This window comes from Ammospiza nelsoni, chromosome 8 (assembly GCF_027579445.1).
Source record: "Ammospiza nelsoni isolate bAmmNel1 chromosome 8, bAmmNel1.pri, whole genome shotgun sequence".
Classification (NCBI taxonomy): Eukaryota; Metazoa; Chordata; class Aves; order Passeriformes; family Passerellidae; genus Ammospiza; species Ammospiza nelsoni.
Genome location: NC_080640.1, coordinates 28,710,842 through 28,729,648, shown reverse-complemented (window position 1 = coordinate 28,729,648; position 18,807 = coordinate 28,710,842). Strand labels below are relative to the sequence as shown.

General features: G+C 44.6%; 1 protein-coding gene across 3 annotated transcripts in view; it reads left to right on the top strand.

Moving 5' to 3' along the window:
* The window catches only part of ANK3 (ankyrin 3), a 190,823-nt gene extending 175,703 nt beyond the window's left edge, over positions 1–15,120 (top strand). For 2 of the 3 annotated variants that reach the window (XM_059476633.1, XM_059476632.1), the window contains 2 exons: positions 10,591–10,683; positions 13,711–15,120. In XM_059476633.1, the coding sequence (XP_059332616.1) occupies positions 10,591–10,659 (69 nt within the window). In that variant the 3' untranslated portion in view covers positions 10,660–10,683; positions 13,711–15,120. Of the gene's footprint in view, positions 1–533; positions 633–8,534; positions 8,619–8,742; positions 8,803–10,590; positions 10,684–13,710 lie in introns of all 3 variants that reach the window. The other variant, XM_059476631.1, reaches the window with a different exon arrangement.
* The last annotated feature ends 3,687 nt before the right edge of the window (positions 15,121–18,807 follow it).

Here is an 18,807-nt window from a genome sequence, read left to right as displayed (position 1 = left end):
AAATGCTGAGCAGGAAAGCCATTTACATGGAGAAATTTTTCAGAAAGCCTTTTTGTAATGTTCTATGCGGAAGTGCTCCACTGAATCTTTCTGTGTGACTGTCTTCTTTTTTTGTATTAGGAAATTCACTTCCCATACCTTGTGAATCCATAAAACTTGTTTGAAAGAATAATTTTTAGGAGAAAAAAAAAATCAATGAGCTATGACAAGGTTATGGGGTTTTTTTACATAAAATTTAAAAGAATTACATAAGATTTTGAAATTTCACAGGTCAGATGCATTCCAAATAGCATTTTCTGAGACTTGAGAGCTGCTGAGATATTCCATAGCTGGTGTAATTAGCAGCTTACAGCATGCCAAGGAGCAAAAAGGCCTCCTCCCATCATGTACCTCAGCAGTGAAACTGCGAGTCAGTATGTACATAACAGGGAAAACACTGTCCGTGATAACCTCTGTTTTCTTCTCCTAGTCCTGATCAGCATGTTCTGTCTTGCAAACGTGCTGTTCAAATGTACTAAACCTGCATTTATTAGGAATGTAGTGACAGTGACAGTGAGATTGAGAGTGACTCAAGCTCAGGTGAAGAGCAGAGAATCACCACGAGGGTTTACCGGCGGCGGTTGATTCTCAAGGTACTTTGTGATTTGCTTTCTTGAGGTGATGCTGGCATGAACATGGGTTTGGTCTGCTATGTCAGAATGTCACTTTTGGCATACTGGAGCCCCTCTTGGTAGTGTGCTTTCCATGGCTAGTATGGATTGATAACCCAGTGCTAGGTTGCCTTTCCTTGCTTTTAACACAGGGTTTTGGGTGTATTCTGTTGGAAAACAGCTGTGCTGCATGGAGTGCTGTGTCCTTCACTGCCACTGCTCTGCATGGCATCTTAAAGGCTGCAGCTAGATGCAGCATGTTGATCTTCTGTAGAGCAAATATGAGCCACTGAGAAAGATGGGTAACGATATTTCCTTTTTTTTTTTTCCTATTGTTTTTAAAAAATTCTGAGTTATAAGTTAAACATTTGCAGGAATATATGAGTGGGATATAGGAAAGTATGAGGCATGTACTCTGGTTGAAACTTGTGGTCCTAAGCGCTTAATGTGTTCTGGAAAACTTTCTCACTGCAGCAGATGATCCTGATTTTAAATCTACTGAAGTTAATAAAGGTCCTAGCATTGCCTTCACTAGACTCCATTTAGTATATTTGTTTACAGAAGCCTTTACTTACAGCACAATATACTACACACACTGATAACAATGGTATAATCATATAAGTAATTGTATTTGCCCTTATAATATTTTTGTGTGGTCATACAGTATGACTTTATTTTCCTGCAGCATAGAGCATGAGAAAATTAGTCTCTAACATAAACCATTATGTAATTCCTCAGTAACTTCCAGGATTTATTAGATTCTTATTAGAAAATCATGCAGTCAAGCCCTGACAAAAACCAGCAGGGCACTTTGGTGCTATTACAGCACTAGTGCAGTTTGCCTGAGCTGTAATTGTTACGTGGAATAAATTGTGGAAGGAATAAATTGTGACATTGCAATTGCACATATCTATATCACTGTTGCTTGCATGCTTTGTCAAGAGGAGTCTGCACAGCACAAAAGGCACTGCACCTTTTGTGTAATGTGGGTGGCAGATAGGCTGCTCTGCACAGCTGCCAAAGAGTCCAAGGTGCAGATGCTTTTGGAAGAGGAAGGGTGACTTTTCTTGCTGCCTTCACCATGAATTCCTTCAGTATACCCGTTTGGGACAGGACAGGAATGGCAGAACTGAGCTCAGCAGAAATGAATGTTTTGTCTGATCCCCCATCTCCCCAGGCAGAACCTGAAAGGCCTGGGCCTGTCAGGGTATAACCCTTCCTCAATAATTCCCCTGCAGATAAGCCCTGGCTGCTGAGGCTTAGGAATGTGGTTTCTGTTTTCAAACAGGGCAGGCCCCTCCAGTGCTGCAGGAGTCTCTGCTAACACACAGAGTGTGAGTGTGCTGCAGATTCAAAGGCTGCATAGTTGGCCTGTGGCTAAGGGCCCCCACCCAATTTATGTCTGAACTATTTTGGTGTCCGCTGGTTTGCAGTCAGGAAGTGCTGGAGTAGAAAAGAGGAAAACCTGTCAAAGGCAGCTTTCTCTTGCTCTCTCTCTCTCTCTCTCACAGCCCCTGTGTTCAGAAAAAGGCACAGAAAATTGGTTTTAAATGTGGTGGTGTAATTTGGGGTAGAACTTGTAGCAGAGCCGTGGCAAAGCAGCATATTTAGTGTTGGAATCTCAGCTGGTGCAGACCCGGTGGGAAGGGTGTGCATGGCAAGTGGAGGCGGCTCTTGGGAACGTGTCTGATCTCAGCTGGATTGGAGCTGTACCTGTGTCTCTTGATTAGAAAACACATGTGATTCTTTGGTTATTTTCTGATCATTTATAGCTTCTTTTTTTATCCCCCACTCTGCATCTTAAGACAAGCTCAAAAGAGAACAAGAGAAAGTTTGAAAGCAACAATCATCAGGCCTTTTAGAGAAAGAATTTGGTCGTGGAAGCAACCATTTTGGGCATGTAAAGTTCATGAAATGGTAGTATGAAATGGAAAAATCAAGATTTAACATTTTTAGGGACCTGGACTTTTTTCTGCGTGTTCCCAAGAGCAGAGGTTCACTTTGGGTGAACTGAAATCACAGTGAGAGCACACACAAGCTGAGGTACAGCTCCTCCCTCAGGGAAGAGCTCTCAGGACGCAGAGGCCTGGAGCAATGCTCACAGCCTGCAGAGGGAAAAGAACTCATTCTGCTGCTGCAGGGCCCGAGCAGTGACCAGGAACAGCAGGTTCTCCCCTGCCAGTGCCTCAGTGCCTGGCACAGTGGGTGCTGTGCCCACAGCCAGCTCATGTCCAGCAGCAGTGGGCAGGGAATGAGGGTGAGCTCAGAGCCTCCACTGAGCAGAACCACATGTGGGAACTGTGCTGTTTTACTGTAGCCTTTATTAATAGGATCATAGAATGGCTTGGGTTGGAAGGGACATTAAAGATTGTCCAGTTCTAACCCCGTGCCATGGGCAGGGACACTCACCAGGATGCTCAGAGCCCCTTCCAGCCTGGCCTTGAACGTTCCACAGGTGGGTCATCCACAGCTTCTCTGGGCAACCTGTGCCAGTGTCTCACCATCCTCACACTAAAGAATTTTTTCCTAATATTAATTGCTCTTCCTAGTATTCATTACTGCCTGCATGTTGTATTTAAAGCAACAGAGGTACTCACACAGCCAGCAGGCATAAAGTCTGCTAGAACTGAGACCTTGTGGATAAATTGAGTCCCGTGGAAAAAAGGTTTTGCCATGGGCCACCACAGGTACAGTCAGGGCTGAATTGCTTCATTACCTTTGCTCTGCTTTCCCAACTTGTTTTTCCTTTCCTTGCCATCCTGCAGCATTGCTAACACTGTTACTTCCTTTTAACTGCTACCTCAATTCTCTGTCCTGGCCCAAATATGGGGAAAGACTTTTCTCTCCCACGGAGGTATTTTCCCAGCAGTGCAGGAGCTGAGTCCTGTCAAGTGCTCAGTACTCTAGAGCACATTCCCATGGGATTTAGCACTTCAGAGGGCTGAGCCTATAAAACCAGACAAGCAAGGACTGATGCCCATTTCCACATGTAATAGGATCCTATTCTAACCTCAAGGTAGTGCAGATGTTTTTGTTTTTCTTCCTTTTCCCTCTTGTATTCACATGGTGGATTGATGGGATGGGGCATTGCAAAAGAAATGGGTTTATGGTAACAGGAATGCGAGCAATTAGCACACAAGGGGAAAATAAGAGCGCCTGCCACAATGTGGACATTCAGAGCCTGATCCAAAGGTCCTGTTATTCAGCCATGGCAGGAATCAGTGTCCAATTTTTCATGCTTTTTCAGAGATTGTTAAATCTTTCATGGATACAAATTTTTTGGCTAAAGCTGTTTTAGTAAGATTCTTGCCAAAAGGTTTATGGTAGAATGTAACGGAAAGAAAAATATATTTCTAAGCAGTGGTTATTAAAATCTGAGTTAATTTAATGTCTTGTACTTTTGTTATTTCTTGACAATTTTTATTGAAGATTTGTCCCTTTCTGTGCATTTTTCCCTTGAAATGCCCCTTTACTGATTGTGGAGGGCTTGGTTCAGCCTGCATGGGAGAAGTGGCCTGAGCAGCAGTTAGCCAAAGCTAGAGCCAGCAGCTCCCATGGTCTTGCTATTCAGGGGAAGTTATTTATGGAAAATAAAATGTGGCCATCGTGTAGGTGATAAGAATTAAGTGCCTGTGCCCTGAGTGAGAAAAATGGGAACCATTTCCTTTTGTGTATTCAGCTGGGCACAGCGTCTCCACTGTGCAGTCTCTGGCTGGCTGGCAGAGCTGCAGGTAAATGCCCTCTCCCTGTCCTGCCCCATGGGAGTTGGAGCTGCTGGCCTCAGTAAGATAACGTGGAATAAATCACACCCCAGACTGCAAGTGCTGTTCTGAGGTGTGTTCTCCATGCCACATGCACCAGACCTGTTCCTCAGCTCCCTGCAGTGGGCTACACTCTGCCCCATTTGCAGCACCCCTGGCTCTCAGGTCTCCTTGCCTTGCCTGGGATTTTTAGTTGGGATTTTTCTCCCCCTCCTGTGCCTTTAGCAATACATCTGCAAACAAGCAACTACAGACTCAGCATGGGCGCAGGCAGAGAGTTGTGGCATCTGATTAACAAGGTCTCCCTGAGTAGGCAGAACTCGGTAATGAAAATGACCTTAATGAAAGATGTTTGTTTCTCCTGCTGCTGCCACAGAGGCTCGAGACCCCAAGGAGACGGAGGCGCAGCTGCTGCTCATGCATTACAAGAATGTGATCTCAGGACTGAGGGGATTATGCCCTGATGCTGGCTTAGGCCACTGAGGGAAGAGGTCTGAGCGCTCTGTGCAGCTTCTGTTCCCACTGCGGCATCGCCTCTGCTCTTTGGCAAAATTAAATATTTAGGATCTTTCCACCTTGCTTATTTCCTCCTGCTTTTAAATTCCTTTTTATCCATGTTGGCAAGATGCATCCAGCTGCACCTTTTTTCTCCACTGTTTCAACAACACTAGATGTATGGGAGGAATAAAAGGGACTATTATCCCTCTAGTAACAAACATGAGTGAAAACCAGAGCTCTGACCAATCTACAGTGAACTTTGGCACAACACTGCAGCACTGACTGTATAACTCCATTTATCTGAAGGTCCCTGGGAACACCCATAATCTGCAAATAACTGTTAAGAAAATCAGTGGAGCTGGCAGAAGACTTTGAGGAAACTGCTCTTTGCTTCTCCTGCCCTGGAGAGCAGCAGAGAGAGGATACCAGCTGGTTTTGGCAGGACTACACTCCAGCTAGCAGGGTGACATTAAAGCACTCTGCTTTGCAAAGCTTCCTGGCATGTTCTGGAGCTGAGGCTTGCAGACTGCAGCCTTTGTATGCTTTAGTCCCAGGGATATAACTGGGCTTCCAGTAATCACGGTATTAACTTTTCTCCCTGCCTTTCTGAAGCTTTTGGTATTGTGACAGTGATTTTGACTGGTCAAGGGTAAAATGAAGCCCACATAATGATGCAGCGGAAAGAATTTTATTCTCTAGCTGTGACGCAGATGCACCAGCTTTGTGTTTAAAAACAGCTTTTGTTGACAAGGTCATCTAATGTGCCATTCTAACCCAATGTTGGTCTGAGCTCTTGCAACTAAAACTGCCAGTGGGTAGGGTTTTTTTCCCTAGCAAACATCCATCTTTTTAACTGCATAGGATTAGAAAAGTCAGTAAGTCAGATCTACCTCCTGCTCAGTTGTGAGCCCTCCTGCAATTTGTTTAACTACCCACCAGCAAGAGAATTGTGAAAGCTGGATTTCATGCACGCTGACTGCTGAGTATTTACAGCATTTATCCTTAAATTGTGCTTAAAGGAGCATGTAGCTAATTAAAACCCAAGATTCACCACACCTTTAAAACTGCATTTTCTTCCAGGAGACATCTTTCATTGCAGCAGTACACTTTTCACTTCATTTGAAGCAGAACACAGTAATTCTTGCTAGGTTGTTTTAAGGTTGTTCACTCAGTAAGGAGTGAAAGAACCAGTACTTATAAGTGGTGTTGGTGTGCCAAGTAATCTGGTGACTAGTAGCAGTCTTGCTACTGGCCATGCTGTTTTATTTCTGGTTTTCATGGGTTTTATTGTAGTGGCTTTGGTTCCTACTCATGAGAGGGAACCTTTCCATTCCTCTGTGATCCACGGGGTGTCTGTGCCAGGGTTCTCTCCTGCTCCTTGGGGTACTGTGTTGGAGCCATGCGTGAAAGGCCAGGAAAGAAACTGTGCATCAGTTCCCCATCTGCTCTCATCTGATTAGAGTGTGAAGCCTCCAGAATCAGTCTTTCCCCTTGCCATGTCTCTGTGAGCAGGAAAGCCTGCAGGTTTCAGTTCCCAAACCCTTTGCCCAGTGGCTGGCCTGCCTGGCAGCAGTCCATCCCTGTCTGGTGAGAAAGGAAGCAGCCGGCTGCCGCTGGGGCCCCGCTCGCCCAGGGACCAGCCTCACACTTCCCTCCTCCTGCTGCACAGAGCCTGCGGCCCTGCCTGGGCACCTGTGCCACTTCTTCTGGGGAATGAGTTTTTCAGGCTCCATCTGAAGGCTTCAGTAGGTGTTTGTTGTGTGCTTTTTAGGGATGCCAGCATTCCCTGGCCCAGGCACCACATGTAGGTGTTCTCAGGCACAGGTCCTCATCCTTATGTCCCTGTGCACTGAAATCCACCTAGCTGTGGAGCCTGTCCTTCTCTTGGCAGTGCTTCCTGAAGCACCAGGACCTCATCCCTATGTCCCTGTCCACTGGAATCCTCCTGGCTGTGGAGCCTGTCCTTCTCTTGGCAGTGCTTCCTGAAGCACCAAAGTTCAGCAGGTTGTACAGCTTGCTAAACAGCCTGTGAAAGCCTGGGGAAAAAGATGTGTAAAATATCTGAATTCCCTTGCTTAAGCAGTGAATTCAGTACAGCTTTCATGCGAAACCAGCAGAAATTCTGTACTTGTGAAGCAGGACAAACATGGCCAGGGGCTCTGCTCTGCAGTACTCCCCCCTGGCTCCTGCCTGCTGCCACTGTCCCCAGGCAAGGAAAATGGAAAAGCTTGGCTAGAAAAGACCACAAATGGCTTGTAAACAAAAGGAAAGGTTTGTTTTGCTTAGAGCTTAGAAATAGCATACAATCCCAATGTTACATTGTACGTCTTGAAAAAGCTGCTTTAGTAGGGAATACTGTTTTTAAAAAATACACGTGGCATCACTGTATTTGTTTATTATAAAGCAGTGCTAGGAGCTTATGCAGACAACTATGTAGTGTACAGACCATAGTAAATAGAAAATATATTTGCCCTGTGCTGTTCAGTACATTGAAGCATTACAAAAGCTGTAATAGTCTCCTTTCAAATATTGTTTTGTAGTTAATATTGTTATAATTAGTTTTATGCCATGTTTTCTTTCTGCTTCCTCCCTCTACTTGTAATTTTTCCATAGTGGGTTGAGAGTGAGGGGAGAAGAAAAGTTTTAAGGAATTTTTTATTGTTTTTTGGGTTATTAATTTACAAGTGGACATTTTTCATATGTAGGGCAGCTACAGTATCATTATGTTTGCTTTTCTTATATGAAAGATATAAGCACAAAAAATTGATATTTTTGAAGCATGAAAAGCACCCAGGTTTGGAAATAGGACTTTGTGAGGTAAAGTTAGCAAAGCTCTTTTGGAACATAAGTTCATGACTGCCAGCTGGGCTCAGACTCTAAACTAATGTTATTTATTTATGATTTAAGCAATAATTCCTTTAAGTGGAATTAAGTCGCTGGCATAGCAGCTAGGAAACTGCTTTTACATTTATTTACACTGGTGCTATAAATTGCTGGTGCTACAAGAAGCGATGGCTGGAGTGCTGCTGATCTCAGTAAGTCATGGACCGGGCTGCCCAGGTGCCTCGCCACGGTGGCACCGTGCCAGGCAAAGTGTCACGTAAGACAACTTCCTTCATCGTGTAAGTGCTGAGAAGCCCTGTCTGTCTTCTGTGTTTGTGTTTAAAACCTCGTGTTTAGCAAGCTATAGGCAGAGCTGTCTTTTTAAGTCCCAAATTTCCCCTTTGTTGGACCGTGTTTCTCCATGTGCCAAAGCAGAAACGCTGCTGAGTTTCACTGAGAAGCTGTGAAAAGCTAAGGGGTGTCTCACAGGGCTCAGACTGACCACTCGATTTTGTTACCCAGAGAGTTCCTGACATGCTTTAGTTAATAAGAGTGTGTGTTAATTAGTTAATAAATAGTGTGCTAGGAGCTCCCTACAGGCTTTAAGGAAACATCTTGTAGGACAAATGCACAGGTATGGCATTGCTAAATGAACGAGGCTTTCCAACAGTTCGTGTGGCATAAAGCAAACTGTTACATAAAGTTGGAGCTAGCATGTGCTTGTTGCTTGGTTTGGTGTGGAAATTTGTGTGGGTTTGACAGAATATAGGCTCTATTGCTAATCTTATAACACGTTCTTTAGGGTGAGGAAGCAAAAAACATTCCTGGTGAATCTGTAACAGAGGAACAGTTTACCGATGAAGAAGGCAACGTCATCACGAGAAAAGTAATCATGAATTACATCACTGCTCTGAGTCTTTGCTTTCAAGTAACTTCTTTTAACATACTTTTTCCCTTTAGAATCTAGGAAAAAATAAAAATCGATGCTTTTCATGTATTGCTTCCCACAGATCACCCGGAAGGTGGTGAGACGTGTTGTTATCCCCCATGAGAGGAAAGTTGGTGAAATGGTAATGCCACGGGGACTACCAGCAAGTAACAGTAGGCTCAGAGGGTTGTGTTGACTGCTAGAAAGTGCTGCTAAAGGGCTGGAGGTTTGCATTTAACAAGAAGCCTTGGCAAAAAGTGCAGTGCTTGCAGTTACTGGCAAGTTGTGTGTTGGGATCATGGGACAGGGGCAGCATTGGGGGGCCCGGCTGAATTCTGTCAGCACAGGGCATCCAGGTCTGTTCTGTAAAACAGGCAGCAGGTCTGAGCTGTGTGTTTGGGCCCTGCTTTGTGCCATCAGGTTGAGCAGTGTCTGTGTGTTTGGTTCAGCCCTTGCAGAATCTGTGCCTTGCAGCTGTAGGTGGATTGTGTGGCTTTTCCACCGACCCAGAGGAATGAGCTGAAGTCTGATCCCAGTGGCCTCTCGCTCACCTTGGTGTGATACCCCTGGTGCTGGTGACTGAGGTTTGCAGGATTCAGGTCAATGAGAACATACCCAAGCAATGGTATCCTTTACAAGCAAGCACCAAGACAGGATTTTGTCCCTGGGGATCAAAATTGGAAGGCTTCTGCAGGCCTGGACGATGCCCAGCTTTATCACCCTGACAGCGGGAAGAGTAGGACTATTGTGTGCCAGCACACCCCAGCCCCTCTTGGGAAGGGCTGCACTGACAGGGGCAGCCGTGGGCAGGCTGTGCCTCAGCTGTCATCTGTCCCCTGGAGGCCTTGGGGGAATGGGCACTGCCTCTGAAAACAAATGGCTTCAGAGGAGCTCGTGCCTTCTTCCCCAGCACATGGCCCTCAGACATCTCTGCTCAAGTAAAACTGTCACTGGGGCTAATGAAATTCTTGCCTGAGTGAAAACAGATTCAGAAAGGAAGATAACAAATACCCTTTCTTTTCTGGCAATTAAAATAAAGAAAAAGGAAAAAAAGTCACAGAAATAAGAGAATGGAAACAAACTTATTTTCATTCCCTCTTTCCTAGTTGTTCACGAAGGAAAAAAAAAAAATCCTGCCCAGCAAGGGGTAAACATTTTCAATTTGCTGCACTAGATTAGATTAGTTGGATACTACAAATAGTTACAAATACATCAATGCAGATCACCTGAGGGGTAAATTCTGCCCATAGCCACACATAAACAGATGCCTTTCTCTGATGTGAATGAGGCTTGTGATTACTGGAGAATTTATTTTTAGATGATTATTGAGCTACTTGTAATGAGCAAAGATGAACTTTATTTTGGGGTTTGCTGTTTTAAAGACGCTGAAACCTGCTCTGCTTGTCACTGTCATTGGTTTTACTTCTGTGCTGCTTCAGTGGTGGTTTTTGCTGGCTTTCTTCCTCTTCCCTTTATTGTGTTACTAACCTGCTCACTTTGAAGCACAGACGTTGTGAAACATCACAAGAGCAGGCACAGGCTCTGCTGCTGGGAGTGCCCACCAGCTTGGCTGAGCAGGAGGACAGCTGGGAAGGGGATTTTTCCCTGTCAGTGGCACTGGCCCCCGCTGCAGTTGGCAGCAGGGGCTGTGCCAAGGACCCGCTGCCAGCCGGGCACTCCAGCCCAGGGGTCAGGCTGAAACTGTAGAGCTGTGTTTTCTACTTGAAGATGATATTTCAGACCTGTGCTTTTGCAGCTCAGCAGAGTGGGTAAATAGATTGTGTGTATCTTTGAAATGAAGTGTTAATGTGATTTAACCACTTTTTACTTATCCTGTTACAGCAAAATGTGTATCCTGTTTTTGGAAGCTGGTTTACAATTACGAGGGCTCTCTGCAGACTGTGTTAATGTTTATACTTTTCCTTTAAAGCAGGGAGAAGCTTATAAGGTTAAGACAAAGAAAGAAGTCAGACATGTGGAGAAGAAGAGTTACTCATGAAAGCTGAAAGCCAACCACTGAACGGTGAGTGTGATCAATTTTCTTCCCTTGTTGAAAGCTTTTGCCAGCATGGGGAACAGCACTGGGCTGCACAAAGGCTTGCCTCTGCTGCCCTGACTTTACTTTCCAGCTGCACCTTTCCAGCTGCACCTGAATAGCTGGCCCTTGATCTTGTGAGCAGAAAATGACCTTGCGTTCACATATAAAAATTAATCTTTATATATCTATATTCCACTTCTTGGAAAATAAAACAAAGCAATACTCAGGCATGTGTAAGATTTCTCGGAATTTTACAGTGTTTGTAATACATAGAACTATCTACCCCTAAAAACTTAAACACAAATAGTAAAGGAGCTGCACACAAATAAACTAGGAGTGAAATGTTTCTTCCACTGTCAGACATGTGATCTGAGGGCAGTTATGCAAGTCAAAGTCCTTGTAAGTGAAGTGTCTCAATATTTGCCAACAAATAGTCCCTACCAACTGTTCCTTGTGAATTTTATTGATCCAGCCTTAACGATTGTAGCAAGGCAGCAGCTGATGGTTTAAGGGCTTCCCAAGCTAAACCCAAAAGCACAGACTGAGACACCCTAGCAGGGCACTCTGTAAAGATGTGAAGAAAAGAAGCCAGAGGCTGCTTTCTCTCACTGACACAGCTACACACAGAGATGTGCCTGTGTGTCTTTCAGTGCTGGTCCATCAGTCGTGGCTCCAAGTGTGTAGGTTTAGCATGGATGTGTCTTTTTTCTGCTCTTCTCTCTTGGCTTTGCTGGGTTTCAGGAATTGGACAGAGGAAGAGTTTATGAAGTGCAAGACTGTGTATTATCCTTTTACTGTACATATGGTATAGGATTGACTGTAAGAACAGAATAAACAGGACCTGGCAAATAGACCAGATAGTGAGGAAAGGACAGACAGAAGCAGAGTCTCTGAGTCACCAGTCCCTTCTAACTGATGCAATGTAAGGTAGCCCCTACAGCCCCCTGGCCCTACAGGTGCTCTGTGCATGTGAGCAGAGCCATTTGGACAAACAGCACTCAGTGTGTGGGATCTAGCTGAGGGATTTAGGGGATCAAGCCCCAAGGAGCAAGCTCTGTGAGGTGGCTGGTGTGATTTCAGTATCTGGTAAGCACCTACTGCATCCACCTGAATTCCTGCTTTTACTGAGAGTCCTCCTGTGTGTGCTGATAGAATAATACAGCTTCTCGTGACTTGGTGCTCAACATACTCATAAAATATTTATTGTTTGTAAAGAGGAGGTGATTCTTTTGACACAGCTTTCCCCTTTATGGAGCTCAAGCATGTGGGAGTAAAGCAAGCCAAAGCAATGGCACTGTTTATATGAAATTGTATCCCATGTTGGGTCCCGTGCTGCTTCCACTGTCAATCTGCAGGGGCAGAGCAGCAGAAATGTGTAAATTCAGGCATTGAAGGCAATTGAACCTCATAAATTCAAGCATTGAACCCCATAAGCAATGCAGCTGAAGAGCCTGCCAGCGTACGAGTTTGATGCAAAAGACACCAGGGATAAGCATTTATTTTTAAAATAACATTACATAAATTAGGCAGTCTTTGCCTAATGTATGAAACAGTGTGACCTTCAGGAGGCCAGCGTCTGAGCTCCTCAGAATCAGACCTGCTTCCATGACTGCTGGTGCATTTCTCCTGTGATTTCCAGTAGGCAGGTCTTCCATGCTGGAGCCCCTGAGGAACTCATGGAGTCTGCCTTAGATAATGAATTGAACCTTTGCTCTGGGGGGAATTTTGTCCTGTAAGATGAATCTCTGTGCTCCAAACTTTGATATGATAAGCATGGCCAAATGAGCTCTACGTAATTGTGAGTCTGGTCAAGAGCCCATTAAAAACATTTCATTTGGATGCAGAAGTGGATGTGTTTTTAGAGGCAGGGGATTCTATAGAAAAACTGTTTGTTTTGTAATCACAAAAGACAAAAAAAATCCTGTTGGGCAGGCAGAGGTGAAGTGTTTGAAAATAATCACGATGTTAGCTAGGTTTTGCTGTGGAAATGTCCCTGTCACCACTGCAGATAAGCCCACAGCGAGGCATAGGTGAACGGAGAAGCCAAGAACTCGTGCGTGCAGTTCCGCAGGACAGCGCGGTGTGAGCTGCCGTGACTGCTGCAGTGGGAACAGGCGGCTCTCAGCAGCAGGACAGATTTATGGCAACTGTAGATGTGGGCAAGGACAGATTGCTGTAGCGTAGAAGGAGACTGTGAGCACTCCTGGGGGATGTGTGTGGACCTGTGACCTGATTAGTGAGCAGGCATGTCCGTGCCAGCCTGAGCCCTGCCGGCTGCGCTGTGCCCAGGTGCCCGAGAGCTGCAGGGCTTCCACTCCTGCTCTCTGCTATGTTTGTGCTTCTGCTGACTGCCCTCTCTGCTGCTGTTGTGCAACACATGTCACAAACTTGCTGTCCTTATGTGCATGGCTCTGTTGGAGGGGTGAGAGAGCAGGAGCTGGACTGTCTCTCCTTGTGCCGCCCATGCAAGCCAGGCGGGAGGGAGATGGATGGCGCTGCTCCTTGTCCCTGCTTTTGTCCTTCACCAAGCCTCCTAAAGGCTGGGTGCTGCATTCCTGCCTCTGCAGGAATGTTCCCTGAGCAACTGGCAGAGGTGGATGTGCAAGGAGAGCAGGTTTTCCATCACTGTGGGGATGCTTGCACACAATGAAGAAAAACGTGCTGTGGAAGCAGCAGCTCTTTCCGTCTGGAGATGATGCTGTTCCTTCCACAACAAAAGAACCTATTCCTTGTCATCAGTGGATCAGATGAGCTGGTGGCATGTCCGGGATGATGAAATGCAGTCTGCTGCAAACATAATTATAAATCAGTTCATGAGCAGTGTGGACATCCATCTGCAGCTGCATTTCCCCCTCACGCTGGAGCTCAGCTAATGCCATTGCCTACCTAGAAGCTGTGTGATTTAGCCTATTGCAGAATTCCAATTACATTTCTGTTTAGTCAAGGAAAGGCATGAAACTGATTCTAACAAGATATTTGTGAAATGATTTGTTCTTTGTTTTCTCTCCACAGTGTGCTTTTACTGCCAGTATTCTAGAGGGACACTCACGGAAGAAAAATCAACAGGAATTAAAACATCCACCTATAAAAGTGTGCGTGTGTTTGCTGCTTCCCCACATTAACCGCATGGTTTTTATGCAAAAAGAAAAAAAAAAAAAAACATACAAAAAAATCCCAAACAAAAAAATTAATTTAGCATGAGCCAATTTACAGAGCATGGAAATTCACGTTCATTCACAAGATTGGAGGGTGCTCAGTTACCAATGCAGTGTATATACAAGATGCCATGCTGTTAACAGCTTCTCTCAAGCAGTTTGATGTCATCTCAAAAGAAATAAATTCCTGTGGCCAGAGAGGATGTGCGAAGACGAAATGGTTAAACCATGGAAAGACACTAAAAATACTAAAATCCACAACAGCTCGCCTTATTTTTCTTGGACCCAAACTGTCAGGGTATAAAACACTATTTGTTTCTTTTTTAAACATCAATAGTTTTGCTGTAAATAAATAACACTGTATAAATTCTAACAAAATAGAATAAGTGTTGATAAGGCACTGCCTTTTCGATCACAAACAGAATATTGCAAATGCATTGAGCAGGCTAGGTGTCTCAAATGGCTGCACCTACAGGGATATTCTGGGTGTATCTTCACAGATTCTTGTATATTAGCAATTATAATGTTTGTATATGCAAAATCGCTAGCTTGATTTTAAAAAAATCTTTAAAATCTGCTGCAAATTTAAATGATTCCCAAAATGAGGAATTCTGTAGTTCTGTGAAAATTTTTCTTCAGAGTACTAATATTTTGATGCATGTGTTTCACCTTATTTTGATTAAATCTTTTCCAGTTTTGCAAACACTATTCCGCAACATGAAAAATAAGATTTTATCTGTAAACACAAAGCCCTTCATCTAATATTTGTTGCTGTTGCCAATTTTTCAATGAAATTACCTAAGACCCATAACATATACAGTAGTTGCATTATGGGGAGGGGGGTGCTATCTGTTCTTGCTTTATAATGGGGGTAATGCTTGCAGCTTTAGAAGTGGGTTGGTGCTCTAAGGAGCACAAGTTTGGGATATTTTTAAATGAACTGAAGAGAAATTATTAGCTAATAGACTGGCAGCACGCTGTAAAATTATTACTGTATTGTGTACTGGCTATAAGATGTAGAATCTTTCAGTAAGCCAATCATCTGTAATCATCCTAGCAGTGTAATATTAGGTTGTTAAGGCTGCTGTGTTTTAAAGGGCATTTTTATTTGGTTTTTGGTGAAATACTTTAATTTGTTGATTATATTCATATGGAAACAGCATTCATTGATAATAGCTCTAATTACATATGTATGAAAACAACAAACACTGGATGATCTAGTTGATTATTTAAGCATAAAATAAATTGTGTTAAAACTCTTGGATAACGTGTATTTGGCAGTGTTCTTGTACCCCACAGATGTGAGGCTTCGCAAGGCCAGCAAGTATCTTCCCCTGGCTTTCAGCTGCTTTTCCTCTCTGTTTCTTTTGTCTAATCCACCTCTTCATCTTCCCAGTGTGACAGGCCATCACTTGGCAGGCTCTCCCCAGGTCGGGGCAGCAGGAGGAAAACACAGCAGCCAGCAGCACACGCCCAGCAAGGCCAAGGAAAACGCACTCCTGCATTGGAGATTTGGGGAAAGGGCCTGTGCAGCAGGGGTGTGTGCAGCCCTTTCTCCAACACATGCGAGCTCTGCACCTCCTGTGAATTCTTTTGCCCTATCAAGAACCAGGAAAAGCACTACCAAAAGCAATTTTCTCCCCAGTATCAGTCAAATCAATAACAGACCCACAGCCCATGAGGACATTAAAATGTGCATCTCCTGTATATCGCATGCACTTCCTGTGTATTATGGGTGATAGACCACTGTATAAAGAATGGCTAAAATAGAGATTTGTAGGCAGCATCAGTACACACACTGCTCTGAACTGCAAGCTTCTGCTCAGGTGCAGTAAATACAGTTTATTATGCAAGGATCTGTTTTACCTGGCTTTTAAGGCAGCGTGAAGATGAGGTACTTCACCCCAGCTTTGGCACCTGAGGAAGCTCCTCTTCTACAGATCCACCTCAGTCTGCTTGTTGTTATCTGGTGATCTCCACAGGGACCTGGTCTCACCTGGGTCAGTCAGCAAAGCTCTTCTGACTGCTATGAACAGCAGCACTTGGAGAATGTAACAGGTTGGTTTGTCAGTGTCTCTGAGTTATTAGGGCCACTGGCTTTTGAAGCAGTGATGGTAAATGAAGTTTTCATCGTTTGAGCAGCCAGTCTGTGTTGCAATGTATGTTTTGCCTAGGTCAGGACACTGCTGGTGCTGGTGCAGTGCTGGTGGTTCAGGTCCTTATGCCAAAGTTTGGAGGACAAATGCCACTTACGCCACGGGAGAACAAGTGCATCTTCTTGCAGTTCACAGTCCGACAGCAGCGATCATCCTGCAGCCTCGCCATCCAGACACCTCCTTCCCTCCCCTCCAGCATCCTGACCAGCTGAATGAGAAAGAGTGTTTTCAGGAAATGCTGTGAAATGTATATATATAATACACCGTGATTGTACAGGTAAAGGCCGTGGTGACAACCAGCAGGAAGGCAGGAGCTGTACTGCAGAAGAGCCTCTCTCCAATCTCTGACAGCATCCAAAAGGCAGCTCTTTGTTTGACTCATCTCTTCCTCTGCCTGGTTCCCTGTCAGTGCCAGGTGCTAGTGTGGAAAGAAGCTGTGACTGTCCCCAGAATGGCAGCTCTGGCAGGCAGAGGAGCTCCTTGTGCAGACAGAGAAGCCAGGCTGCCTGTGCAGGTAGCAGTGTGCAGGTGAGTCTCACAGCTCTCCTGCCCGTGCTTTGTGTGGCAGCTCCGTGCTCTCACCCGTCACAGCACACTCAGGAGCTGCCGGCTCAGCTCAGGGCTCTGAGGGTGCTCCTGCAGCCCAGCCCTGTCACAGTGAGCAAGCTGTGACCACAACAGCCTCTCCTGGGCCAGCACTGACAGGTCCCGCTGCTGGCAGGTGCCAGTCCCCAGCTGCTGCTGCACGGGCACACCTGTGTCACAGTTTGCTTCTCCCTTAAATACAAAGAGACAACAGAGAACAGGAAATCTGCAGCTAAATTCACAGAGTTTACAATTTCATACTAAATGCTGCACAAACAGGATTTTCAGGCTGTTGGTTTTGCACTGAGTGGTTCCAACAGTAGCTCAGGATGTTTGGGAAAAAACAAGGTTAAAGTGTAAGTGGTCATATGAGAAGGAAAACAGAAATCTTGCCAGAACTAGCAAATGGCACAGACAGCTCTGGAGTGAGAGAGGACCCTACCTAAATGTGCACTTTTGTCTTTTTTTTTTTTTTTTTCATGTTTTCCTCAGTGGGAACATTCCCCTTAGAGGCAAAATTGTAAGTCATGGGACTCTGATTGCATCTATTAAAATAAACTTGATTGCTAAATAGAGTGTTATTTTCATCCTTTGATATTTGATTTAGCACTAATTAATAATGCTGCAGAGTATCCTACCGTACTTTTCCCATTTCTGAAAGAATATCAATTACATTTTATTTGTGGCCAGTAACAATTTTAATGTCAGAAATTCTAAGAGCTCCCGTAGTGTGGAGCCAACATTAGTGGGATAAGTGGCAGTCACTTGCAGGATTGCAGCACCCTGCTAATTAATGCTAATTTCCTGAGGGGTTGTTTAACACTGGCTTTGTCTGTATCACACACTGTGCAGGAAATCGAGGTGCTCTGCTGGGGAGGCCACTGCAGCCTGGGATGTGGGGCACATGCTCCCAAAAACCTCTCCATGCCCTCTAGAGGAGGAGTTTAGCAGGACCAAGTGGATAACATTTGGTGAAACTCCATGAAGCCCATCAGTGGCAATTTTATCAAATTTTTATACGAGCTCAGTGATGCTGGGCAGGGTGTTGGCAAAGGGCTTGGTTGTTGTCCGAGCCACGTGCATGATGTATGGAAAAGCTGTTGCTGATCCATTGCATTCTTGGCCTCGGAGTCGTGTGTGGGGAATGCAAACAGAACCTCTGTTTTCAGAGCAGATCCTGCCAAACTGGGGCTGGAGGAGGAGGAGCTCCTGGTTCAGCTTGCCTCCAACCCCCAAGTGAGCAAGGTGAGCAAGGGAGGGGAAAATGGTCTCCTAGTGCACAAGAAAATACTCTTGCTTGGTTGAAAGTACAGCAGTTTTCTGATGGAGATGTGGACCCTTTAGCCTCAGCCTGCTAAAAAATGCTTGATGTAAAAAATAGTCCATTACTGGGAGAGGAAAAGGTTAGTAAAGGACAGAAAAATGAGCTGCTCAAGGAAAATCTATGTATGTGCCACATTTTTCATAACTGCTGATGCTAAAAACAGCATGCAAATTGTGCATATCTTTATTTTTTTGACCCGGAGTCCTGGACGATGGTGAAGATTTATCATAAAAGTTTTGTTGGTACTTTTCCCACCACACTAATGTTCAATTATTGAGGGCCATTTGGGCTATAAAACAGCAAAGTACAGCAATCCCCTGTTCACCAACTTCCTCGGAAGGCTTCCAGGGGATGGGTGTCATCATCACATGGCCAGACCAACAGAACCAACCTGGTATGAACTCTGAACAAATTCCCTGGAGAGAACAGGGATACAAAATCAAAGCCCCAGAGCTGAAGATGCATTAGCTACTGGCTGGCTACCACACAGCACATTTTCATAGTCAGATACTCCATCCTACTAAGAGACTTCTTTCCTAATGCAGCTTTCTGATTAAATAATTGCTGGTCAGAAAAGCAAAGCAGCATGACATTATTTTAATCTAAATTGCTTGTTAGAAAACATGTTTTAACTTGTATCAATAGATGTCTTAATCCACAATTTGGGGTTTTTCTGCTCATATAAATATCTTTCAAACCAAACTTTCTGCCCTTCTACAACCTCTCCACATATGCACTCCATTTCCCCCTTTCAATATTCCCTTGTGTACAGTTCATGTTCTTTTTAATGCTGCTTCAGTTTATTTTCCTAGCAGTATATTTCATTAATTGCATTTTTCTACAACTTTGTCTTTCCATTCCCTCTTTCCCCTCTGCCCCCCCATTTCAG